Raw genomic sequence first — 27,059 nt, 5'->3', positions numbered from 1 at the left:
CAATTACTAAATCTGCACACCATTCACTGAGTTTGTGGAGAGCTTGACCCCTACACCCTCTCTCAACCTGCATCGAAATAAATTCTCACACCAAAGTATTCAAATCAAAGCAGAATACAAAAGTGAAATGTGTCCGTAATTAAATTGCTTATCCGGTGATCAGTGTTGCAGTGAGAGGGTGTCAGATAAACAGAAACACTCTCCCGTATAGTTACTATCTGAACACGCATCACATTTGACTTGACATTAAATCACAGTGACGCTGCAGCCACAGTGCAGCAGTGGGTTCACCTGCGCATGGTTGTGTACACGCTGAGTGTCCCCTATTGATAAGAGATGAAAGATGAGGCAATCTCACAGAAGGATTTAAAAATGCTACTTTATGAGGTAGTTGACATCCCGAGGACCAACATCCAAGCAATTCTAGAGGTTTTGCCTAAATTCCAAAGCCATTAACTGGAGGACTCCCATGTCAAGAAATATATCAGGTATTGATTTTGCATCTGTCCTCTATGGGGAAACTGTCTGCGCCATTAGTATGTGATAGGCTCTTGCAACTGCATAGCTACTGGCTTTGAAAATAAGTGGTTTGTCAAATGGAGTATTCTTTGACATGCTGTCAGTTGTTTTTTTGCCATTAAACTGCATTATTATACAAGCTCCAACATGTTTTTTTGTGCACAAAGGACTATAGGAATATACAATAGGAAGAAGAATGGTTCATTTGTATGTATGACAGTATGGGTAGTCTCTATTTAACACTTGCTATCCTTAAATATGCTGACTGAACACTTTATATTACCCACAATAGTTTAAAAACTGGCAGACAGCAATTCTAGTTGTTTTCAAATTCTTCTTTTGCTCCATAAAAGAGCACATATATAGCATCTGTAATAGTAGATAGTAGAATAGTTTGCAATAAATCCACCAAGCAGGTTATGTTTCCGCCGATGTCCATTTGTTTGTTGGTTGGTTGGATTGTCAGCAAGACTGCACAAAAGCAAGTCAAAGGATTTCCAAGAAACTTGGATGGAGGACGGCTCTTGGCCCAGAATAGACCACATTAACTTTTGGTGCAGATCTGGATAAAGAGACAAATCCAGGAATTGTTTCTAACTTTCCCTGACAATTCTAGACAAGTCTTTTCAATATTTACTATCATTTCTTGGGACAATGATAAGTGGATCTTGATGAAACAAAATCAGGCAGCTTTTAGGTGTCTGGTAACCATGAGTGACTATAATTTGATGCAGATCCAAATCAAAATCCAGATCCATCCAATTTAAACATGGTTTATTTCATATTTGATTAGGCTCAAATGAATTAAAGGCAACTGTTAGGCCTTGGCAGAGGTATGTACTCTACTGAGTCTCATTCTAGCAATAAGAATGTATCACATAACAATGCAAAAACAGCGGACAATGAATCTTCAGCCCTACTTGGCTTTACAGAACTTTATAGTAAATTCCAGCACATTGTTTAGCCGTCCAGCTGCAACCTTACTGTTTTGGTTCACTTTCATAGCTCAGCATACCGGTAGCTTCCAGGTGCAGCAGGCAGCTGCTTTCCAGTTCTAAAAGTCCATTGTGCACAACCTGCTTGGCACCAAACAGCAGACAGGCACAGTAGGCAACAAGCTGGTGAATAGAAGCTCCAAATGAATGATAATGTTTCTCTGTAACTGCTGGATGTGTAAATAAGAAACTGTTTGCTAACAAGTTGCAATTTAACGGGTGATGAAAAGTTTACCCTGCTCCATGGCCAATGGCCAAAAATAAAAATCTTATTGCAGCTTTAGTCGCTGTGACAGAAAATCATTTTAAGAAACCAACAAGAATAGAGTATTATAAGAAGGTTGTTTATCAGCATGGCATACACACACACCCGCTCTCCACAGTGGAAACTGTCACTATGTTGCATCAATGAAGGGGTTGTAAATTAAAATGTGAGGCAGTGTAACTGTTGGGACCCTGAAAAGCTTGTGCTGGCCCTGGGTAAATGCATTATGCTATAAGAGGATTTGGCGGAGAATACAATTTGAATGGTTTGTTTTCCTCCTTCTCTCAGGCTTTTAGCTGCAGTTTTATTATCTGAGGGAATTCTGCTCTCACCAACAGTTGGCCTGATTTGGGATGCCATGTCGACAAGAGCCTCGACTGATTCAATGTGTAACCGCACAGAGAGCGAGAAAAGAGTTTACCAGCTTGATTCAGTGATACAGCATACAACTATCACTTTGAATTGAAATATTTGTGCTTCTGCTTGCTTCTGCCTTTGAGAGGTGATAATCAAGTGATAATTCATAAACACTGTTGATTGTGGTAAGTGTAAAATTAACAAGAAAGGTTTCTGCAAGGTTTCTCTCAGTCAAAACAACAAAAACAAAAAGATGATGTCTGTTGACATCATTAAGTAGCGTGGGATCATCTTTATTGTTAAACACCTGTTGCATATGAAAATCTATCTGACACGACTTCAGCAGAAACATTCACTGATAAGGTCATTTAAGAAAGTTTTACTCATGTTACTTTTAGTTGGCGCCGACTGTGTCTCTCTGACTCTCACCCAGAGGTTATACCAACAGGCGACCAAATTAAACACACTAACTTGAATAAAATGAAGGATTCCTTACAGAGGTAGGGCGGCTGTAGCTCAGTAGGTGGAGCAGGTTGTCTAGTAATCAGAAGTCACTGGTTTGAATCCCGGCTCCCCCTAACTGCATGCTGAAGTGTCCTTGAGCAAGATACTGAACCCCAAATTGCCCCTGATGAGCAGCTGGCACCTTGCATGGCAGCCTTCGCCATCAGTGTATGAATGTGTGTGTGAATGGGTGAATGTGGCATGTATTGTAAAGCGCTTTGAGCAGTCAGTAGACAGGGAAAAGTGCTATAAAAATGCAAGACCAGGTGCTCGTCATATTTAGAAATTTAAATGCAGAAATGTTGCATTTTATGTCTTTGAGGAACAATTGCCTTTTCAGAGTTAAAAACTCAGGTGTCAGAAAAGATTACTGGATGGATCTACATCCCCACGAGTCCTCTTTATAGGCAGTAGTCAGTGACACTAATCTAAAACAGCAACCCAGTCACATGACAGTTTGTGAACTATTGACGAAATAATGTACATTTCGTGAACATGTGCGTGACTTGAGACTACATTTTGTGCCTGTTGTGCAAACTGAAAAAATGTGTTCCTGTCTAAACCCTGCCACAGACTGGATGCTTACCCAGGATTCTGGTGTGACAGTCCTGGACTTGGTATGCTGATCACCCACTAAACAGGTCCCTGACTCCAGCTCGGTTCATGAATACATTTTTTCATGAAGTCAAAGAAACTCATGCTGACTCACGAAAACATTTTGTCTCCATGTAGATGAATCCTGTGGAATGTTTCTGTTGAATATTTCATGAACTGCCATGATACTACACTAAAAAATATGACAATCAGTGTCTTTTTTTTAAATACACAGCTAATTTCAATATAAGGCGGTGAGTGATCATCTGTGTCTTTTCTGCCATAACCCCCATCAGTGATCAAGTTGCACTCTGCAGATTGGCAGTCAGTTGAACCAGGCCTTGTGATGCAGTAAATGAGGGCATCAAGCTCTGTTAGGCAGCAGTATTAACAGGTGAAGCTGAGGCAGAAATCTACTAATGGAATTACAGTCTTCTTTGTGGTTTGCCATTATAATTTGCGCCCTGTCGATAACTGCTCCCTCGCAGGTATTTCTACATCTTATTTGGACTGGGAAACAAGCCTTAATAGGTTTCAGCCTTCAGGCCCAAAGGCCTTTTAGGCTGTGTCCTAAACCCTTTATATCAAAACACTGCTGGGTGTGTAGAAAATGTGTGCAGTCTCTGAACTTGTTGTAAGCACTCAGACTGTCCTTGCCAAAATGTCTGGACCCTCTGTGTAAGGAGCATGCAAATGTGAAGGGAGGGAGAGCAAATGAGGCTTAACTGGAGCACTCCAGTTCCAAGGCCTCCGAATTCACTAGTTTTTCAGCCACCTCAGGGGAAAAAGGGAAAGCACTGTATATCAGGGAAGGATTAAAGGAAGGAGTGAAAGTTTCTGAAAAAAGGTGTGAGTATAGATAGAGGACGAGAAAAGGCTTCAAGTCCTCTCACAGTGGCCTACAATCAATCATCCTCTGTTGACTTCATTTCAAATTGCCAAAATTCCTCATTTCTATTCTAGCAGCTATTTAAACTTTTTAGACCGACAAGACGGTTCAAGCCAAACCCACAGATGTCTTATTAGTATGTTAGTTAGGGCATAGGGTTAGGGTGTTGTGTAAATTATAATAATCATCTAAAAAGTATGACAAACAAGTTTTAATCAAGTTTGATTAAGTTTTTGTAACTTTCCTAATGGTTTGAATTTGGCATGAAAATTACAGCGTTAATTCCCAGAACAAATCATAAAGCATTCCCATCATTTTGTCTAGCCAAGCTGGTGCAACAAACCCCTCTGCAACCACTCAGTCTGCCTCTTTTAGTCGGAGCCAACCCATCTCAATGTAGCCTTTGGCAATCAGCTAGCTAACTACAATATATGTATTACTAATATTTCATCTCTCTGTCTGCTCTTTCCATCATGATACATTTGTTTATTTTCCAACTGTTTTCAACCCACCTGTGGTGGAGTCGTCCACAGAAGCTCCTGCACATCAAGTACTACTTCCACCAAAGCCGGTTCAGTAACTGCACAAAAAGCCGAATCTTGAAGCTAAAGTTATACCCGCCGTGCCTTCACTTCAGCCTTTATTTATAATGTTGCTAACCAAAAGATAAAGGTAAGCAATATGCATAATGCAATATATTTACTAGCATATTATTAGACGATATGTAAGGTTTTGTAATTTTTGGATGTTGTTGAAATGGGGAAAGAAAAATGTAAAACAAGGGACAAATCAACCAAAACTTCATCTTGAGAAAAGGTCTTAACAGCTGAATGAGCTGGGGGTTTTAGCTAGATTTTCCAAAAATATTTTTGCAAATGCTTAATGAGACACCTAATGAGCATTTTTACTATTCCAAGCCACTTTCCACAGGCTTCAGGTAATGTAGAATTTTGCCCAGCATCCAAACTTGCTGCTGCATCCAGAGTCAGTTATATAATAGGATATACAGTACACACAATACATATATATTGACACTGATCAGGCGTATTTCAGACTGAATAAGAAACCCAGATTCAACTTGCTATATTCGCACCATGCCAACATCAGGAATTTGTACAGCCCTTTTTCCCCATCCTTTCTCTGTCTGGCGGGGCCCAACATACAAATTGCATACACATCTAATGGCAAAAGGTTGTTTGAGTGCAACGCTTGACATACACAAGGAGACACGTGCGTCCCAGTTAGAAAAGTACACTTTGATACAATCTGACCCTTGGGAGGCCAGTATTACCGTTATCCAGAGGCAAGAGTGGAGCCTGGGAATGGAAACAAATTAAAGAAGGAACGAAAATAAATAAGCCAACCGCGCGCTGCAAAAAATGTCTAGCTTTATTTTTATGACTGTGTCAGCAGCAGAGAGCTCACGACACCTGCAACAGTAAATAAACACCGTCGACATGGCAAACTCACCTTCGCTGCTTCCTGAGAAAGATTAAAAAAAGAAAAAAAAAAAATCACTTGTGCTGCACGATTTTTTTTCTTTTTCTTTTTGCCTCCTCTCATCAACACTACTTTCCTTAAGTGAGCTTATTAAAAATGGATTTTCCTCCTTTCATGTTGAGGTTCTTTGTGCTTCCGTTCCGCACACACACACACACACACACACACACACACACACACACACACACACACACAGACACACAACTTTTCCGCTTCTGATGAACTCCCTGCTTCAATGAGCTCAGTAGGTTGGAGAGTGAAATGGGACCTCGTATCAAAACTGTGAGGAAAAAAACTTGCTTTGATTTTTCACCCACTACCCCCCCACTTTTCTGTGCAAGGGATGTCATTGACTGCTCTTTTCAAAGCAGCTTTATTTCATGCATTTTCATCAAGCGCCTCTCTCTGCTATTGCCTCAAAACTAGTTGAAATCATAGCCCATTACTCCTCTGGACTCTGTCCATACTGTGTCAGCACCTCATGTTCATCAGATTAGAATTCCTGATCATTTTAGTGCTTTCTTGCAACTGCTGAGTATCAATTACTCTGAGATACTGTGTCCTTATACTGCATGTCTTTTGTTTTACTGCTACACATTTCGCTCTACAATTCTCTGTTTTTCTCCCCTCCCTTAGGTCAGTTCCTCTGGGTGAACCGTTCAGCCTTTGGTGGCCCCTGGGTGCTCAGTCCTTGGCTGTGGGGGGCCCAGGGTCCCTGTAGTCTGGACATGGCTGTGTTCCTCCACCCCAAGCAAAGTGGGCAATACACCATAAGGCTCGTAGAGCGGGACAAACCTCCACTTGCCCTCTTCTCCACTGACACGCTGCCACGAATCACAGGGTAAGCTCCTGTTTGCTACATGTACGGGGCGGTAGAACACAGAGAGAAAACAAAAATGATTTGATTAAAGAGAATCAGCCTGAAGTAGGTGTTCAGGTCCACCCACGCCTGATGGTCAAAACCTCCCTTCACAAGTTCTATCTGCTTTCTTTACAGGATTTCTAATCATCATGCTCAGGTTCACTGTGTTGGCAGCATGTGAGCACTTGCATATCAGCCAAAAGCTTTATTATGAATACTCTGTTCCTAGACCTGTGTACATGTGTTCCATTAGAGGAAGAGATAAAAAAAAATTAAAAAAAAAAACAACATTCAGCTGAATCAAAGCATGGTACCCTCATTGAAAGCCTTTTTATATGGAGATGGTGTAAGACAGAGCGAGAGCTGGCAGGGTTAGAAGGGAAGGTAGGCTGTTTAAAATACATGTAATTTGCTTTTGCAGCAGCTGGGCACAGATGAGCAATTATTGCATGCATATGACCTTCCTTTGTGATTAATCATTAATTAACACCAGGTCTGTGCTCCTCTCATTGTTTCCTCTCATCGGAGGCTGTGCAGAGATCTGTCTCAAACTGAGGGCGACAGAGTGGCAGAGGCCAGGATGATTCTCAGTTCAAGAATTTGTTTCCTAAATTCCGGATACGTGTGGACATATTCATGTGTTTTCCAGCGTTTTTAAACGTGTGCTGTAGGAAGTCTGAATACAAAGAGCAAATCTCAGCACGCTGCTGCGGACATGTTTCATGCTGCTTCTGTGTGTAATGTCTTAAGGGCACTGGAATCAAATGAATGCCATTCTTTCCACATCTCCCCTCTATCCATTGCTGTTTCTGTGTGGGAGTGAATGTCCACTGATGTTTGCGTGTGTGCGTGTGTGTGTGTGTGTTTGTGCGAACATTCAGGGCGGTGTAAGGGAGCATTGCAGGGATGCGCTCATTACATGTGTGACGGATTAGACTGTGCGTTTGTGTGCTCTCATTTGTAGTCAGCGGCTGCATCCACCCACACCATCTCAGCCGTGGAGACTCGCTCAGCCAAACTCCACACATTTCTATTCCGACGGGGAGGATGCTCGCATCATAAAAAGAGGGGGCAAAAACAAAAGCGAGAAGAGCCACCCGCCGACATTGAAAGAGTCAGTCAGCTTACTAATTGCCAGCCCGGGCCCTTGCCTTTGAATTTTAATCCTCTGTTTTGACATGTTTGCCCAATTCAGCAGTCAGGACATTTAGCGCAGGGTTAGCCAAGAGGGAAACGAAACATCCTTGTGCGCAATCATCATTTAACAAGGTCCTCCATACTTGAGGGCGGATCAAAACTTCTCAGCTGTCATGTCATTTAGTTTCATTTGTACCTTCGTATTAGAATGACTCACAGGTTGGAGCAGAGACAGCAGCCATGTCCACATGAAACAAAAATATTCATATCACAAGTACGCTCTCACTGGAGTAGAAATAACTATTTGAAGGCTGCCCACACAATGTTGCATAATTAACTATTTGTTCTCTCTGCTGATGCTACTTAGTGTAACATTGATGTCATGAATGGATTTAAAAAGTACGTTTGGGGTTGGTGCTGTTTCTCCTGTAATTAGAATCACATTGTTTTGTTTTTTTTTCTATATCAAATTTTCAATCGCAAAGCTGCTGATTAAATCTAACACAAGCGCCCAAGCTCCAGTACAGCCATCCGCCACTGAGGGCGCAGTCGCTTTGAGACCCCTGAAAGCTGCTCCGCCGTCTGCATTGCATGAATGTTGCATCACATCTGATGGAATTGTCCAGGCACAACTAAATCTTCAAGAGTCAATTCTCAATGGCAAGTGCTTCATCCTCTGCAAGTGCTTTGTGCAAAAACTGATCCTTGCTTTTCTGTGGTGGATTGAGAAAAAAAAAAATGTCAGTGCGCTGTAGGGTGAAATCATGGTTAAAAGACTGGATAGTTTTTATTGTGAGGAAAATAACGATGTTAATATGAATATAACAGGTCAAGGTTTTTAACCTGCAAGTTGAGTGTTGATGGATACGGTGATAAGAAACAGATACCACTGCTCTGTTCCTTTAAACCAAAACTTTGTTTTTTAACAGGCTGTCAGACTGCTGAAGGTTGTCACGTTGACAGAATGGAACTCACGTTTGGTCCGTTAAAACCAGTGACTCGAGTGAACCATTCTCCAAATGGTACTGACTAAACTTCCTGTGTGTTTTGGTGGAAGTGTCTTCTTACTACTATGCAGGTAGAATTTCAGGGTTAGCTTTTCATTACGCCTCCCTTCATGCCCCTGCCTCAGATTTCATCACACAGTGTGTAACTATACCTGAGGGAGGCATATTTTGGAGCTCTGAACGCGGGCAGAGAAAGACATGACTCATCACACAGCGTGAGCTCTCGCAGTGAACGTCAGCATCCCAAGTGTCTCTGTCAGCACTGAAAGAGAGGCAGGACCACAGAGCGGGAGGGCTGCGAGATATGAGCAATGTCCTCTTGTGTATATTGCCACATGAATTGCGTGTGTCAGTACAGTCTCTGCACACGTGTGCATTAATATCTCTGATGTCGTGCACCATGACTGGACCTGGCAGTGGTAAATTATCAGGGCAGTCTTGTTTTGTGAGCGAGGTGGTGGAAGCAGTCACGGGGCAATGCATCACACTGTTACATCCCATCACAGGAATCTGTCCTCACCCCACTTCATGTGATCCTATAATATTACCTCACACCCCATCTGTTACACATTCATACACACATACAGGGTAATAAAGTCCATATCATACGCGTGTGTTTTCATTTACTTTACATTAACGCTATATGTGCCGAATGACCTCGACTGCAAGGTGCATTAATGCTCTTAGTGATGCACGCGTGTAGGTAACCGATCCATCGAGTGTGATAAAATGCAGTCATGCATTTGTGTGGAACGTGTTGGATGTCATTTAAAAGCACGGCATGAGAGCAGCATCATCTTAAAACTGATCCATGGCTTCTGTAATGCGGGGGAAGGAGGCATCAAAGGAGGCAAGTGTTAACGCTAAAATTTGACATACAGTGGGAACATTATAGCAAGTGAAATATGGTATAATATTAGCTGCACTGCGCATTCTCCCCTACATAATCCTGCACATTAAAGTAAAGCCGTAATATGGGGGGAAGAATCGCAGGGGACATTAATAAAGCTCGGAGAGGAGCTAAACATGATTGACTGAATGTTACACCATGCAGTAGAAAATCAGATGAATGGTTGAAAATGCATAAATGCAGTCGAACAGTAGATACAATCTGTATGAATGGTGCATGGACAAACAGAAGATTTCATTGTAGCTGCTATAGTTATGATGAAGGCTGTTTCATACAAGCAACATTTTTGTTTCAAAGTGAACTAGCTGAAATCCCTGTAAGTAAAAAGGATTACTCTTGCCACTAATCCAATTATTTAATTTACAGTCCCATAAATGAAATATAAGAAAGCGGCCTCAAAGCGTCATATGCGTCTGTGTATTTGCTGCATACACTTAGCAGGTTGAATAATTGCCAACTGCTGCATTACTTAGCTACTTAATTAAAATATATGAATCAATATGAACTGTGTATTAGGTAGGTTAGAATGAAAAATAAAGATGCTTTTAGCTCTTATTGGTCGCATGTCCAATACCTGTTTGTTATGATATAATAAGCACGTCGACTACAACAAGATTATGGCAAACATTCTGTAAACTGTATTGCTTCCAGGGGTCTGAGTTTAAATCATGTGGGTTTTAATCATTTGCTAGATGATGATTCTTATTAAGTTAGAAATATTTTTTTTAATATCAATATCTACAGTTAGATAAAACAGCTGTTCTCTCAAGTAGACTCAGGTGGCATCTGGTAGTGTAAGCAGCAGGCAGAGGGGGCAGAGTGCTTTTCTTTTTTGAGTTTGTTGGATAAATAGGCTTTTAGAATGAAGAAATGAAGAACCACTTTGGTTCAATAATACATCATTTTTATATCCTTCCTCTCAAGCTACTGGATTTTATCTTAGCCCACAAACAATTAGTAGCTTAAAAGCTACTAAAGCAACTTAAAAGTATTTACTGTTCTATCTAGCTATACACTTCTTGTATTTAAATGCTGCTGTAATCATGCCTTGGGAACATTTGGTTTAAATAGAATATACACATTTTATGCAGTTATCCAAGAGCAACTTTTAACATTTCTCTGTCCTCTTTTCTGATACCACACAGTAAAAAGACTTTATGAAGTGAGGTTATAAGTGACATTTATCCACTCAACAGAGCATTACTTACAACCCTGCTCTTTGGGTCCTTCAATGATGAGCACCAGACATGAGGAAGAGAGATCGGTCAACACGAGTCCCCTTTGACTGGCAAAGCAATGCATTCATCCCCGGCAGGCCCTTACAACTCCTCTGCTCCTCCACTTTGTGCACACCAGAGTTGACCTCTTGCTCTAGGACCGTGGTCGCCACAGAGCCACGGCTGATTGGATCCTCATATCTTTGAATCTGGGAGTGTTGCCTGTGGGAAGGCTGCAGTTGCTACGAGAGACGACGGCAGCTTAGAACTCTGGTTTGCATTTGTTAGCAAGCGGTGTTGTACATGACTTCTTAAGGCCAGAGAGGGAGCCATTATGGTCATATGGCCAATGCGGTACAAGTGTAACTCCACAGATTTTTGCTCCACAGTGTTTTTGAAAATATAGATGTACTGATATATATCGATGGTGAATATTTGTATCAAGTTTTTGAAACATTTATTCATTTCCCCTCATTTTTTTTCCTGTGGCATTGAACATAGTATTGAATATTCATATTTGCATATATAAGTGTGAGTGTAATATATACATATACATGGACATTTTTTTCTTTAATCAGGGAATACGGCATGGATCTAATATAAGGCGTATTTGGGCGGCTGATATTAATTAGTTCAATTTGATGCTTATCCTAGAGTTACGGGTATTGGCTCAGGCTCTGTCATTCTGGTTTGTTGGTTTTTCTCTTTTGGTTTGCATAGTACTGTAAACACTCATCTCTTACAAAGGCAACACTGGCTGACATTCACTATTTAAATAAAAGGACATCACACTCTTCTCTTGTATGTGTGTATATGCTGTAAAACATCTCAATCCTCTTAGTGCTGGGCGGTATGACCAAAAATGTATGTCATGGTATTTTTCAAAATTCGGTTTCACAAAATATGACTGTATTTTTTTTCATGCATAATCAGGTGTTCACAGCACTTTCTGCTGGTTGAGAGAGGAATTACTTGCCCCTTTTAGATAGAAAAGATGGCACATTTGCTGCAAGGTAAAGGCTGCACTCTGCCACCATGTCTATCTAAAAGGGAGGTTTGATATTCCTTCTTTCCCAAAAAGCCTCCACTGGTGTAGGCATAAACATGTGATGTGACATGAAGCACGAAGTTGGGCGTGAACAGTGACGTACAACATATGCATCGGGAGAAATGTGGTGACACTTGATAGATTTACTTGATTATAAACCCGTGGCCCATATTCTCACCTCCTCAGTCATACACACGCCGATGTTAAACCCCCGCTATTAAAGGAAGCCAGCAGCAGAGCGCCTCGCGTTAGCTACCTCAAGCAACAGAAAGCTAACAGGAAGCAGGTTGAATTTGTCTTCAAAACAAGAGCTTTACATTGCACCCCACTGGAGTTTATAACTGCAAACCTAGCGGGGGGCTTTTAATTTGAAAGTAGCGACCGTTAGTAGCTTGCTGCTACAACAACAAGCTACAGCGACAAGCGGACAGCTACAGAGTTAGCATCTCCCGGATCTCAGCGGCTGTCCAGTTGCTCATCTTGACATACGCGGATGAAGTCATGAACTGCAATGTCTATTCTAGCCATCTTTACCGTAACATAACACCAGAGCACTACTGTTTACCACCTCACCATGCCTCGCAGTCGCACCATGCCTGAAGCGCAACATTGAAAAGGCTCCAGTCTGAAACAGTGTCGTGCAGCGCAGTGTAGCGTTCTGGACGTTGTGTGATCAAATACACCGGTATGGGGGTATATTAAAAATTCATATTATTATGAAAATATACACCATTATTCTGTGTGAACCGGTATACTGCCCAGCACTAAATCCCTTGTTGTTTTTGTTTTAGTAGTCCTCTTAATTCAATCATAAGAAGATTACCCACAATGGCTATAATGACGATTTAAAGTACATCACACCAAGAGGCCAACATAAGTGTTCGATTGAGATACATCGCTCTCTTTAAATGAGCACTAAATGCTAATTATTACTTTGTGATGTGACCTGTGATAAATAGAGCCACAAACATTATACAAGTTTCAGTCAAAGCAAAGAACTGAGGAGAATGTGTGTGGGCACTGTGGTTGATTGCACGGGCACAGTGGCTGAGTGGGAATCCAAGGGGATACATTTGTATTTCTTGACATGCCCTCCGTCTCTGTCTTCCTCTGGCTCCCCAGAAGCCTTCTTTGCCATTTTGCCGTTTCAAATGTAAATGAGACTCGTTATAGCATTGGCCACCAGTGCCACATCACTGTTCGCTCTGCCTTTTGTACCCGTTTCCAGAGAAAAAAGGCAGCAGCATTATCTTCATTGGCTAATACATTCTCCTTCTCTAAGCTTGCCATTTTCTGCACATTAGTCAACGGTCCATGATAAAAGCTCTCAGGCAAATTGAAGCCGGAAAGTGAATACATACAAGAACAAAAAAAGGGTGAGCCTTTCTTTTACAGTCCCCTAATTACCAGATATTTACCTGGTAAATTCACAAAAGGTAACACAAAAGTATCACTAGATAATTACCAATGGTAATAAGAAAGCAAATACAATGAAACTATGGCCACAATACTGGGTATTTACCTGGTAACTAAATGGTAAATTATAGTGTGTTATTGGGTAACTACTGATGGTAATAAGCAGGTAGCAACAGTCCCCTAATTACTAGCTATTTACCTAGTAAATATATGGTAACAAAAATGTGTTACTAGGTATTGTATATATGTTCTTATTACCTTTGATAATTACCTAGTAACACTATTGTGTTACCATTAATTTACCTAGTAAATACCTGGTATTAGGGGACTGTAAAAGAAAGGCTTACTAAAAAAAAAGTAACAAAAAATCTGTAAGTCTCTCCAGGCTTCTATGGGTGTCAGGTGTAACTTTTATGTTATGTTCTTATATGTGTGGAACAGTGAACTGACCATTCACTGTGCTCAGCAAGAAATGGACACTTCTGTAGCAGGGTCCTCATGCTTCATTGCCTGTCGATGACATCAAATGATGTAATTGTAGTCCAGGTGTGCCTAAACTTCTTCTCTTGGAGGACCAAAGTTGAAACTTATTTGTGGGCCATGGGCCACACTGTTAACGTTCAGAGTGATAGGCCTACTGAGATCCCAAGTTCCCTTAATTGGTCAAATTGGTCAAACATGCAGCTAAGGATATTTTACATCTCAAAAAAATAAAACAACATGGACAGTGATCTACTGTCAATGACATATTTAAAAAATAATACTAATTTATGTTGCTGGAAACAGAACAACACCAGGTATCACTTTGGCCTGTGGGCTGCTCTCTTTGAGCAGCCCTGTTTTAGAGACTCCTTTGAAAAACACCCTGTAAGCATCAGTCTGACTACAGGGGAGACATATAGATAGAAGACTAAAAGAATGCCAAATCTTTTCATCTCAGTACATGAGATGTTAATATTTTTACATCAAAATCTGATTGTCTTCGCATATTATCACGCACAGCTACATCCCCACCACAGTGCTATCTATTTTCTACCTATTTATCTCATTGGGCTTTCCTCTGGCACCACACATATGCACACACATTACTCTCCGTCTCAACAAAATATCATTACAGCGCCTCTGTAGTGTTTTCGTGGCAGCTCCCGTTGGGACTTCATAAAAAAGCTTTAGAAATGAAACATTTGAGCCTCATATAGGCACTCATGGGGAGAAAAAAAGCAGCCTATCCACGGATGAGTTATATCTTGTCATCCTCGGCTTGCATACTCCACAATCCTCTTCCTCTCATGCACACTCTCTTTATCTTCCCCCCTTCTTTTCCACAGACAGGTTACATAAGGTGCTACGGTGTTTATTCCCACCCTTCCCCCGTGTTCATAGGACTTCCTTCTCATCTAAGGATCTCGATTCATTTTTCCCCAAAGTTGCATTGTACATTCCTGACAGCTGAAGTTTTAAACAAGAGTTGGGCAAGGAGAAATTTGGGAAAAAGCAACAGTGGCCTAGTTTTTAAGAAGAGACAGAATTACTGATTTTCACCTATGGCAAAAGCACAAGGAAATTTCGAGCCGCAGACATTAAAAGCTTAGTTCCAATTTCACAAAAGCCTTTTGCTGTGATGCACATTTTGCATCAAAGCAATTGCTGAGATAGAGGTAGTGTTTTTCCTTCCTGTTTGCCTTCATCTCCCTGGCGGCCTGTATCATAAGGAGTATGTCTCTCTGGAATATCATGGGCATGCAGTGTTAACTTACCATGGCAGAAAATGGCAGTTGAAAAAAATGAATGAAATATGAAAAAAAAAATAAATTAAAATAAATTATTCAAAAATGTAGATTTTAAATACCAGTAAATCATTTATTTACTATTTGGTATGAACAAAGGAAGCTGTGTTTTTGCATTTCACATGGATTGTATTATGATACAAAAAACTTTGTCCCCAGGAGGCGAATGCAGGAACTGAATTTTCCTTTATAGCACAAAGGTCAAATGATTTTAAATCAAAAGCAGGCTGAGGACACTGTTTGTCCAGTGTAAAAAGATCTAGAATGTGCCTCAACAATGTTTTTTTTCGTATGAGAATGATTGTGTGCCATGTTTCGTCACACTGTAGGTGTGACAGGGGTTGCCCATCTCATAGCAGGTCTTATTCAAACATGAAAGACCAGGAAGCACTTTGACGAGTGCCATGTTTTTTTATTCCCAAGCTGACATGTCGAATGATTTCGCTTGAGATCCTCTTGTGTCTTTTTTATGTGTTTTCCCATCCCACAGCAGGACAGTTGTTCGTTTTTTATAGCTTTATGTAGTGACCTGGAATTTGGCTAAGTCCAGCAACGTTTATTACCCTCTATAAAAATCAATGCAAGCTATAGATAGGCAGCCACGTGTCACAGAGAGCTGAGAGTGCTACTCAGTGAAAACTCATGATGGAGAAAAATACTTACAAGCTAATGTATGTATATATATATATAATTATATATAATAATATCATGTAACTGTAGACATTCCTAAGCACACAATTTCACAACTTTTGCTGACTCTTTACTGCACATTGCTCAGTCTCCTGTCTCATGTGCAAACAATGATTATCTCCACCAATTCAATTTTATTTTATTTTTTTAAATGTCATGGTGCAGTGTGTCTTTTTTGGAGATATCCACACTACTATAACTTTGTAGAGTAGAGTAGTAGTGAAAAGATATATTTTGTTAGAAGACTGGTATTCTGAACACAGCCAATTTTATTCTTGGCACAGGAAAGTTTACTGTGTGTCCTGTGATCAATAAATCAAATGGTAGAAATCGAACTTTTAAACACAAATTCTCAAAGATAAGCAGAATTAGAGGTTAATTATGAGTCTACAGTCTCACCAGGCTGTGTGACACAATGATTTCCATTCTAACCTGCATGCAAGTAAACAAAACTTTTTTTAATATATATATTTTTAAAACTTTTGATCTGTTGCTGGCAGTTAATGAGAACGCTAGACTGCACCGATATTCACAAAAGCATGTTATTGAATAGAAATTCATCCAACTGTTTTTCCAACATTTCCCTTTCAAAGCACACTTGTTAACCTCATGCTGGTGCTGGAAGAAAATTAAGGGGATCACCAATCACCAATCTACTGGGTTCGTCATCAACAAAACTGCCTTCGTTTCATTCATTTGACAGAAACGTTTGTCAAAGTAGAACTCGTAAATTCAACATTTTGACATCCTTTAAACACTGACTAAACATCCAGCATGTTAAAGGCATTTTACTTGAAGGACTGACTAGTTTATCTGTAGCTCTGAGGCATCTTACCAGACAGCCGTGTCTCAAGTGTCAAGATGAAGTGGCACTCCACTGGAAATCTTCTTGCAGCTATCTAAATTGTGGCCCTGCAGATCAGATGAAACTGGGTATTCAAAACAATGAACACAAGCTAAATAGCTGAATTTGGTTCAAACACAGTACAGCTTAATACTAATATGTAACCTAAGTCGTGTACCTCTTGTGTCTCTTTTACAGTCGGGAAAATTCAAATTGAGCAGCGGTGGTCAGATAACCACACTGAACTGCTCTGAGCACAAAACTGTTGACATGCCTCATAATGGAGATGCCTTATTTTCTTGTGGCACACCTAAGTCTCTGAGGCCAAATGACTATATTAGGGCCAGTTTGAACCAGAGCTCTGTAAGTAGCCCAGTGAGTTTGACCTGGTCAGAGAGGCAGTGTGGCTCAGTCTCAGTCCATTTCAGTCAGAAAAAGATGTTCAGTAATCGTAAGTGGTTGAATATAAACAGCATAAACATATGTTAATAGGACTGCACTGATCTGCTTACTCGCTCCAGAATTCTCTTTTTTTTCACTTTTGTTGCCCATGACAGCACAAATTCATCCACATTCCAGTATCACCTGCAGCTGCTCTTCTTTCTCAATAACATCTTTGGCACAATCCAGTAAAAAATATATTTGTGTTTTATTTTTGTTTTAGGGGAGAAGATGTGTGTAGTGATCATGACCCCATTTGTATCAAGATCATTTTTATGCACGGCCCCGTCAGTGCAACTTCTAGTGTGCATGCCAAAATAGGCAACTATTTGCAAGAGTTTTGAGTCTCTCTGTGTTCTTAGTTAATAAGCTGAAAAACCTGTCTGGAAGAACAGTGACATACATATCACACTTATATTCTTTCCTGAAGAAACCTCAGGACGAGCCACAGAGGAGGGATCCTTCTCCCAGGACAGACAGACATGCAAAAGATGCCGCATGTACAGAAAAGAACAAGAGAATCACATTTTACAAGTTGCATTGACAGAATATCTGATATAAATGATAATATATGTAGAGCATGTGGATCCAGGAGATGACCGAGCAGGACGTGGCATCGCCAAGTGGTGTCTGAGCCACACGACCTCCTCTCCACCGTGGTGACCTGGATGAGGGCAGGCCACATGAGAGGATTAGCACTAATACAGATAAATCGTCTATGAATTGCATTAATTGAGAACTGACATTTATTCATTACATGCGCAGCCCAATTTACATACAAAGATACAGGGATGAATATATGTTCATTGAAGCACAGCAGTGAAAACTACCTTTCATTCCCACCTCCACCAAACTGTGAAACATGCTGGTTCTGGCTGTCAGCCAGAGAACAGATGTTCTGTGCAACAGCCTGAACACCAGTGGGGCACCTTTAGCTATGTCCATATTTCCTTGTAGCGAGGGGTTGTATGGAAAAGGAACTTTCGCTCTTCTCATTGTCCTCTCCCTTGACACCTCTAAAGTTAGCACTCTGCTTCAGGATGAGGGGTTTGGTTCTCATAATTGCATAGGCCATTACAGTTCGGGGGACAGCAGGGGGGGACAGGTTGATCATCCGCGTTTTTGTTTTGTAATTTAGAAAACGTCTTTTTCTGCAGCTGTCTGCTGGGAGTCCAATCCTCGGGTTCGTTGGACCATTCCAGATGTATAATTGTCTCCAATCAGGCCATCCTGCAGTCAGTGTTACCATCTGGCAGAATGGCACTTTGGTTATTGAGGTGTCTCCAGAGGGCCGCCACACGGGAGATGAGAGGCTGCTTTTTCAAAACCTTACAAACCAGCATTACAGTATGAGACTGGGGTCCAGAGAGGGAAGGGTCTTGCAGGATGATCAGGTTACCCATTCAATCTAACTACAGTAATGTGGTAATTGACATTAGTGGTGTGCATAGTGTTGAGTGTTTATATTGCTTTTAATGTGTTGTATCAAGAATTCATGGTGTATTAAAGGTGCAATGTGCAGGATTTATGAGGCTCTTTTGGCTGACATGGAATATATATCCATGGCAACGCATGTATGATTGATGAGTCATTGTGTTTTCATGTCCTTAAAATTAGCCTTTCATATCTACAAAGGGAGCAGGTCCTCTCCCATGGAGTCTACCATGTTGCACTGCCATGTTTCTACTTTAACCCAGAATGAACAAACCTAACACCGGCTCTAGAGAAGACCTTTAGCTGTAACTGTAGAGGGTAGGGTGAGACAAGGGAAACCTATTGTATATGGTTTTGTGTGCCATGTTTATGTCTGCTGGTGTTATGTATTTGTGCTGCAGATTATGCCGAAAAACTAATTCCGCCGGCCTTTGCTGTGGGACTAATAAACAGTCTATTTATCAGATGTTATGAAATATCATTAACCAGACATGGAGCAAAGTTCATCCATATCAATTTATTAGTTTCATCCGGTGTTATGCTGTTGAATTCTTCCTAATGAGCAAGGACAATCTCTCTGTGGCACGTCTACCACAGCTGAAAATAGCAAGTCAAAATCTCTGTGAAAATATCTGAAATTCATGGAAACCATCCACTAAAGTTAAATTAATAGTTTGGGGTAAATTCGACCTACTTGTCGTTACTCTCCCATGACCAAACTAAATACACAGCTGTCACTGCTCACAGTTTAGGGGCATTTTCATTGATACTGTCTTCTCACACCAACTCATATCTGGAAGAGAGACAGATGGTCATTATGGTCCCCTCTTCCTGAGGGTTACTTCCCCGCAAGTGCATGCCACTTGAGCTGCACTCACACATATGTTCATTATCTCCAAGCACTCAATTGCTCCTCCACTACATGGCCTCTAGCATTCCTGCTGCCCGCTGGCCTCCAGCAGCTGTAAACATGTGCATATAATGATTTCCGCTTTTAGACTCCCATAGCAAGCAAAACTATCATTATACATGAGTTAAGCATGATATTTGCAAGGCAGTGAATTTCCAGTGGAGTTGAAATGGAAACCAATCATTTTCATGTAGTGCCAGCATGGTAGAGTAGAAACATGTTGATGACTATATTTTTAATGATATTTCAATGATCCACAATTCCATGTGTGTCATTGTGGAGGCTGTTAACTGGCCTTTAGATGAAAGCATAGATGATAAGTGAGATCATGTTCAAGTCGGCTGCTGTTGTCTGATCAGAAGCTTCTTGTAGAACATGTAGAACTCACTTGCAGGGCGGTAACTCTGCTGCTGGTGGCTATCCTGAGGTACGAGCTTTGTCCGCACCAGGATGATGGAGGAAACAGAGCCCGCAGTCTGAGCTCTTCAAGTGCATTATAGTGTATAGTGTGTAGCCCGGACCATCTGCCCGATTTTCAGAGATTGGACAGGTAGTCTTTCCCAAATGGATCATGCAGCCAGATATAACATAGTCAGTTAGGAGCGAGTAGCTCACTCTGTAAAATTAAGTACATTAACCAAAAAGTGTTGTTTTTTTTTTTTTCGTTTTTCCTTTTTGTTTGGAGGCATTTTGTGTGTTATTCTGTCTTTAATATGCCAGCAATCATAATACATAAGCCATTTTATTACTTGGATATTTTGACCGTAGAGTAAATCATGAAAAATAAACCACTTTCCTGCAAAATATTTCACAAATGTCTCATTTATGTCTTGGACTAGGTTGATCAAAAAGTTGTGTTTTTTATAACCAAAGCAACTGTGCTGGGATTATGATTTCAGCAGGACCAATTTTGTTTTTTCACAAAAACTAATTCTGCAGTTCTGCAGATCTGTGCACCATTACTTAGTTTCCCTCCAACTCATTTTGAACAAAATAGGGTGATCAAAGAGTCCTCTAATCTGATATTCCAGCATCCAAGGTTATTATAATAGATGCAAGCGAGATAGGCACAAGGCATCCTTGTACGCGGATGTCATTCATTTCCCTCCAGCAGATTAGATCAGTACAAATGGATCAAAGTGATGAGTGTCAACTAATTATTTCTTTTTTAGCATAAAGTGGATCTTTCAGCATGTTGATGAACATGTCCCTGTTGATGCATAAATGGACCGTAAATGGATCAACGGTGTCGAACACAAAGAGGATAGATAAGTCCCAACATTCATTGACAGTCAAACTCATTCAATATGCATTGCATTATGGGAAGACGGGTGGTGCTGTAAATTTAATATCTTCCCTTATTTTCACTACGTGATTCTATTTCATGTGCAGTTTGAGAAAAAAAAAAAACTTTGATGTCAGAAAGTTTAGAACTCAAACTTACTTTCTGTGAAGACATCTGTAAAATGATGCATAGTTTGAAGTGTGACAGTGATGTGTAATCATGTAAATAGTTCCTGACTTTGTTTATGCCACAGCTTCAGTAACATGGAGGTAACTAATATTTGTTTTGACATGCTCAAAGCAAGTGTCACAGCAGTTAGTCTTTTGAGAAACAGGTCTTAGTCCTATAGTTAGTCTTATGAAGAGCTGTAAACTGTGTCATGCTTCGGTTCAGTGTAGTACTCGTGTACTTGTCATAAACATGAGAAGTGGGAGCACCTCTGCAGAAAATGATTCCTGAAACAGAATGAAACGCAAAACATAGTTGTCTCCAGGGTTTCTTGGTGCCTGTCAAACCATGCAGACAAAATGTCACACTGTACCAACATACAAGAGAAGATTATGGCTGGGGCACTCACTTGAGGAGTACATACTGCTTGAATATTTCACGAGGCACAAAGTCTGAGAGGGGACTCACGATTACGAAACATGGCTTCAGAGCTGCTGGTGCTCATGAAATCAAAGCAAAGTTCAGACAGCCCATCCTCACGGGGGCTTTGCGACTTTAATGAGCTTTCTCTCTGATGCCCAAATAAACCAGCCGCCAGTCTTCTTTATTAGCTATTGTTGTCCATAATGCGCAGTCTGTCATTCACATGGGGTTATACTGTACTGTAGGTTGTCTGGAGAATGTTCGAATGTAGAAAGAAAGACTCACAACACCTTGCTGTTTTCCTCATATAATGTTAATAAGACAGTGTCTGTATGTAATAAAATAATAAGTCTCTCTCTCCGTGGTGTATCATTTTAAATTGCTTTATTTTTTTTCACCACCAGGGTCAGAGATAAAACAAGTGGATGCAATTACTGCCAGTGTCTAACTCCCAATAAATAATTCCCTGCACAGTAGATAATGAATCCATGTTTAATTGGAAATGGTAATTGATACAAGCAATATAGTAAGTAAGTCTGCGGCACTTAACAGTGTCCTGCATTATTTTAACTCTTCCACCTTAAAGCCTGAGTGTGAGCTGTCTGTTTCAGCGTGCCCTCAGGCTGTGGAGGTCGTTGATTATACAGCGTACTGTTGGGATGGATAGTCTTGTAGTTTTTGGCTTTGTGATTTTGGCAGAGCTTTTTTTATTAACTTTCAAACTCTCACATGGCTCACATCAGACAGATGTGACCTCCTTTCTATCGAGCCCTCTTGTCTATACAAAAGAAACAGCTATGTGATAATAATAGCCACAGTTCTACCGATGCCACATTGATAGGCTGCTAAAACATCTGCCAGCACAGTTATATAATTGCAATTGCTATAATTGCTTTTTCTCCAGGTCTCCTCAGATGTATGGATACTGCCGTGGAGTAAACATTTACCTTTCCAAAGTATCACCATGGAGACTTCTCTCCAGAGTGTGTTCTACAGTTTGGGGGTTTTGAAATTGCATTTACTTTAATTAGCACTTGAAATCAACAATCGGAGGAAAAACCCTGACGCGTTATAGCTCTTTGGTGATTAATTGAAATATCCAGCTGCTCATCAGTGCTCCATTAGAAGAACTGCCCTCAATCAGTGGTGAGCACTTGCACCTCCCCGACAGGACGTGTCATGGTTTGACTACCTGAAAGCAGCAGAAACAGCACTTGGGTTTGAAGCAATGCGCGCTGCGTCACTGTGGCACATTCTCAGGAACGAGGCTCATAATGGAACACAGGCATGACAAGAAGAAACTAGATTTAGCTTCAGAGAGAAACCAGATGGAAGGAAGCACAGAATGAAGTGATGCAATCGGGTGACATGCTTCAGAGCTTTGATTGTTCTGCTCCTCTATGTTGGGGTCATGTGTGGCACATATAATGATGCACATATACAGTACATATCTTTGCATAGGAGGCACCACACAGAAGATACAGCTATCATTATTTTATTATTTATAATATATATATATATATATATATATATATATATATATATATATATATATATATATATATATATATATATATATATATATATATATATATATATATATATATTTAACTACAGCAGTGGCTGAATGCATGGAGGAGTGGATAAATGAATAATAAATGAATGTCTTATTGTGTTAATTGTGTTACTATGACAGCCGTGCCAGGACTGATCGATAATACTACCAAACATAACAGAATAACCCACAAGACAAGTGTGTGTGCGAGAGACTCTGTCAGAACTGACCAAAAAAGTATTAAAGCTTTTTTTTTTTTTTAAGATGAAAAATTATATGGCAGACTTTTTACAACAAGCCCCTCCATCTGGGAGAATCCACATCTTATTATTCAAAGGAGCCCATTAGGTAACAGAATAAGTAGGAGAGAGCAGCTTCAAATCGGAGCAGTCTGGGAGTGCTAGAGCAGGCTCAATCACACAACAGCTGACTGACACCATGTTTCAGAACAGGGGCGCGGTGTGTTTGGCTGTCCCCGTACCCCCCGTCACAGTCTTACCTTGTTTACTGCATCTGCATCCTCATTGGCAAAGAAATGCCTCAGATACATGACTGTGAGTGGAAGTATTCAGCCCTCTGTAATTTGATCTTCAAAATATGCTGCCCACAGCTATGTTGTTTTGGGGTTTTTTTTTTATTATTTTAGCGTTAAACCATTACTAGTTTTCATTGTGATTTTCTTGTCTGACTATGGAATAAAGACTTATGAAATGCTTGATATTATACTGTATGTATTGAAATAGCTAGAATATACAATCATTCCTAGGAAAGGGCTTGAGAAACACAAGAAACAAACTGCTATAAATTGCACTTTGCTATCCACCCTTTCGGAATATTCCACAAGGTCTCATTACTAACAGGTGATAGTATCAGGCTCAGCTGTTTACGAGAAGACGGGGCAAGTTTCACCACTTTATGAAACACATTTTTTTTATATTTGGCATGGGCTCAGAAACACCTTAACCATAAAACCACAAAACACTGTTTGTTTGCAGATGATTGCATTCTGATTTAATTTACATTTTTCACAACATCCTAACATTTTTGGAATCGTGGTTGCAACTTCCTGGCAAGAAATATGAGATCAAAAGTTAAAGTACATGATCTTCTTCAGAATAAATCTGGATTAAATGTGATGCCATCCTGTTGGAAATGGAACATTATTACATTGTAAGTACATGGAAATGAATCATGCAGTATAAAATTGCAAATAAATCATGAAAATATGAGCCATGCCTGGTAACCATTTAAAAAAAAAAGTCAGACCATGTCTCCTCCTGAGTGCTCGGAAGAGGACTATGGGGGTGCACTGAAGCACTGAACAGGTTTCAGACCAAACTCACCATCTCCTGCTCTTGGCCCCCTGTGTGATACCAAGGTTGAGCGTCTGAGTGTGTGTGTGCATGTGTGTGTGTGTCCAATTGCCGCCAGTTCGGCCTTTTCCCCCCACGCTAACAATAAAGAACCATTTCCCTGTAATTACAGCATATTTCCAGGGCCAAGTGTCACATTATCATGTCACCCTTCAGTCTGAGCACATACGAAACGATAACGTTTCAAGAAAGATTCTTCCACTTTTGTGTTTCTTTGATGCCACATGAATGATACTCCCAGACTGATAAAAGCAAGACTTCAATGCCATGTAATGTCTGAACTTAGAGTTACAGAGTCACTTACACCTCGCCACATTGCGAAATAGTCTAACTGCAGTTAGTTTCTCTGGTGCCGGCAGAATAGACATAATAACTGTTGGCAATGTACATTTCTGCAAAACCATTAATATATTGGAAATGTTCATGTTCAAGATTCAATTTATTGTCGAGATGATGTTTTGCCTTAGAGTCAGGTCAGGTTCATGTGCAAAAACCACGTGTTTAGTGTTAGAAAAAGATTGTGTTTTTCTTAAAAAAAAATAATAAAAACTAGATTATTGCAATAAACACAGCTGTAAATGTTCATTGGCTGAACATATTCTGTGGTTTCACGCTTTAAATGTCTTGTACAGTGGTATCTGGCTCGGCAGCCATCTTTATAATGCTACCACCATCTCTTTCACCTACTGACACTAATGTCATCACATACATGTATCAGTGGTTTACAGAAAATGTTAAATGCCAACATTTTGTTCTGGCGACTGGGCTGCTGGCACAGTTTTAGGTTTTTGTGTTTGAACAAGCAGATGCCATTCTATCATGTGTACTTTCTGTGTTTGTTTGGGTCTGGGAGTGAAGAAACATCTTGTGAAAAGAGTAGGTTTCTGATTTACTGAACAACATAGAGAACATTTCTGCACCAGCAGGAAATATGGGTCTTTGATTATGGAATGAAAGGGCCACTGAACTACCTGTCTGTTTTTTTCAACCTTTTTTTATTCTCTTCTGTCTTTTGACAGAACCAGTGGCTTGTTTCTGTGTTTCCGGTGCAATCATCAATTGAAAGAAGTCTGTAAAAATGGTGGTAACAAGATTCACAGTGGCTGTAGGAAAAAAAAACATGCTGCTTCTCTTTCCCATGTGGCCCTCATGTGAGTCTCTCACCCTCCCTACTATATTGTCTCCTCAGTATCCTATTGCCCTCTTCACCACAATTACGCACCCCCACACAGTTTCAGACCCCCACCCACTGTATTCATGTTAACCCTCAATCACCTATCAGCCCCAGGGGCCTATTTTAGTGCAGATGAAAGCATGGCAACTCCTTTGATAGCACAATTTATTACATGAAGTCCCCCTGATATCTACAGGGAAAGGTGTGGAGGAAAACAAGAATGCATTCACCTTGTTAAATCTCAAAATACATCACCCACAGCCAACGCTGAACTCAATTTTCTTTTTGTGTGTGTGCACCAGCCACTGTTAGCCAATAACTTCTCCCACAGCACAGCTGGTTTCCCTTGCTCCGTCAAGTCAGATGGAATACAATAACAAAGTAGATATAAAAAATAATTTATTAAGCGAGCACACATGAAAGGAGCCGACACATTCTGACGAAACCAAATGAATCTTTAAAGCGCGCTTCGTGTTCGTGAAAGTGGTGGAAGTCAAGTGTGAGTCTGGTCTTTGTACTTTGCACTGTATGCTGTTGTTTATTTCATTGGATGTAGGTAAAGCTTGTTAACAAGCTACTTAAGTTACAGATTATATGAGAGCCAGGCTGTCAGCACTGGTCACGTCACTGTTCTTTTGCCTTGAAGCATGACAGCACATTAAACAAAAAAACATTTCACTGAGACAATCTTGAAGCGAAAGCAGAAGTAAATATAGAAGTAAATACATGCATTCAGACTTGTTTCTTCTTATAAACGCATTTAAGCAGTTTGAGTGGGCCTCAAGGCAAAGTTGCCGTGAAAAAAGCAAACCTGAGGAGATGGTTCATCATGAATTCACCTGCTCTCCTCCTGAAAATACCTTAGTCGCACCGGTGTTTACCTTTAGCTGCTGGATGCATACTATCTTTAAAAGGATGGGTCTCAAAACACATTGTGCCCGAGGCCTGCACATTCCAGAAGCGGCTTGAACCCAGGAAAATACTTTCTTTTTTGTTAACACTGGGTCAGGCAAGTGAATCAATGCGAGTCTGTGGTGCAACTTCAGAGCAAGCGTCTCCTTCATTCCATCCAGCCGATGGGAATAAACATTGTGGAATAACCAGCTTTGTCTGCAATCCCAGGATCTAAAACAAGATTACGCTGATTTGAAGCAGCAGGACTCTAAATATCGGTGCAAGGTGCTGCCTGGCACAAGATAAATGGACCTCCCTGCAGCCTCAGACACCTAATGACTAGTGGAGTAAATACTGTTTTTTGTCAGACTTGTCTTTGGGGCTACTCCAATTAGATTACCAGCATGTGTAATTCCTCTGACGGAGACGTTTTCAAGAGACAGGAACCTCATCATGTGCAATTTGCACACACACACCTGCCACCTTTTTCATCATTAGGAGCCGACAGGTCTGGTCAGCCAAAATCCTCGGCGGCCAGACCCCGGCAAGAGAATCTGAATCCTCCTCTTCGCATTCATTACTGAAAACCAAGAGACCTTTCACAGTTCATTTGTGTAGTCCAGAGAGAGTCTTTTGGGATCTCGAATGACGCGCCATTCGCTAACCTGTTTCGGCCATGTTTCTCAACCGCCACCCCAGAGGCCTGCCATCTTGGAGGAGTCCTCGCCGCGCTGACCTCTTTCAAAGCAGCACTGCTCCCTGCATTTTGACCACTGCTCACTTGTCAAGCCTGGCTAAAGTTCAGTGTTGTGTGAAATGGCCAGGGACCTGTCTACCTAACAGCTGCACCTCAATGAACAT

At 40.7% G+C, this 27,059-nt stretch overlaps 1 protein-coding gene across 2 annotated transcripts in view; it reads left to right on the top strand.

Annotated features, from left to right (window-relative positions):
* The window catches only part of alk (ALK receptor tyrosine kinase), a 322,469-nt gene that overhangs the window by 192,680 nt on the left and 102,730 nt on the right, over nt 1-27,059 (top strand). For both annotated transcript variants that reach the window (XM_037072734.1, XM_037072733.1), the window contains exon 4: nt 6,260-6,464. In XM_037072734.1, the coding sequence (XP_036928629.1) occupies nt 6,260-6,464 (205 nt within the window). The remainder of the gene's footprint in view (nt 1-6,259; nt 6,465-27,059) is intronic.

Source organism: Acanthopagrus latus, chromosome 16 (assembly GCF_904848185.1).
Source record: "Acanthopagrus latus isolate v.2019 chromosome 16, fAcaLat1.1, whole genome shotgun sequence".
Classification (NCBI taxonomy): domain Eukaryota; kingdom Metazoa; phylum Chordata; class Actinopteri; order Spariformes; family Sparidae; genus Acanthopagrus; species Acanthopagrus latus.
The sequence above is the reverse complement of the archived record's forward strand: the minus strand, read 5'-3'. Positions and strand labels throughout refer to the sequence as shown.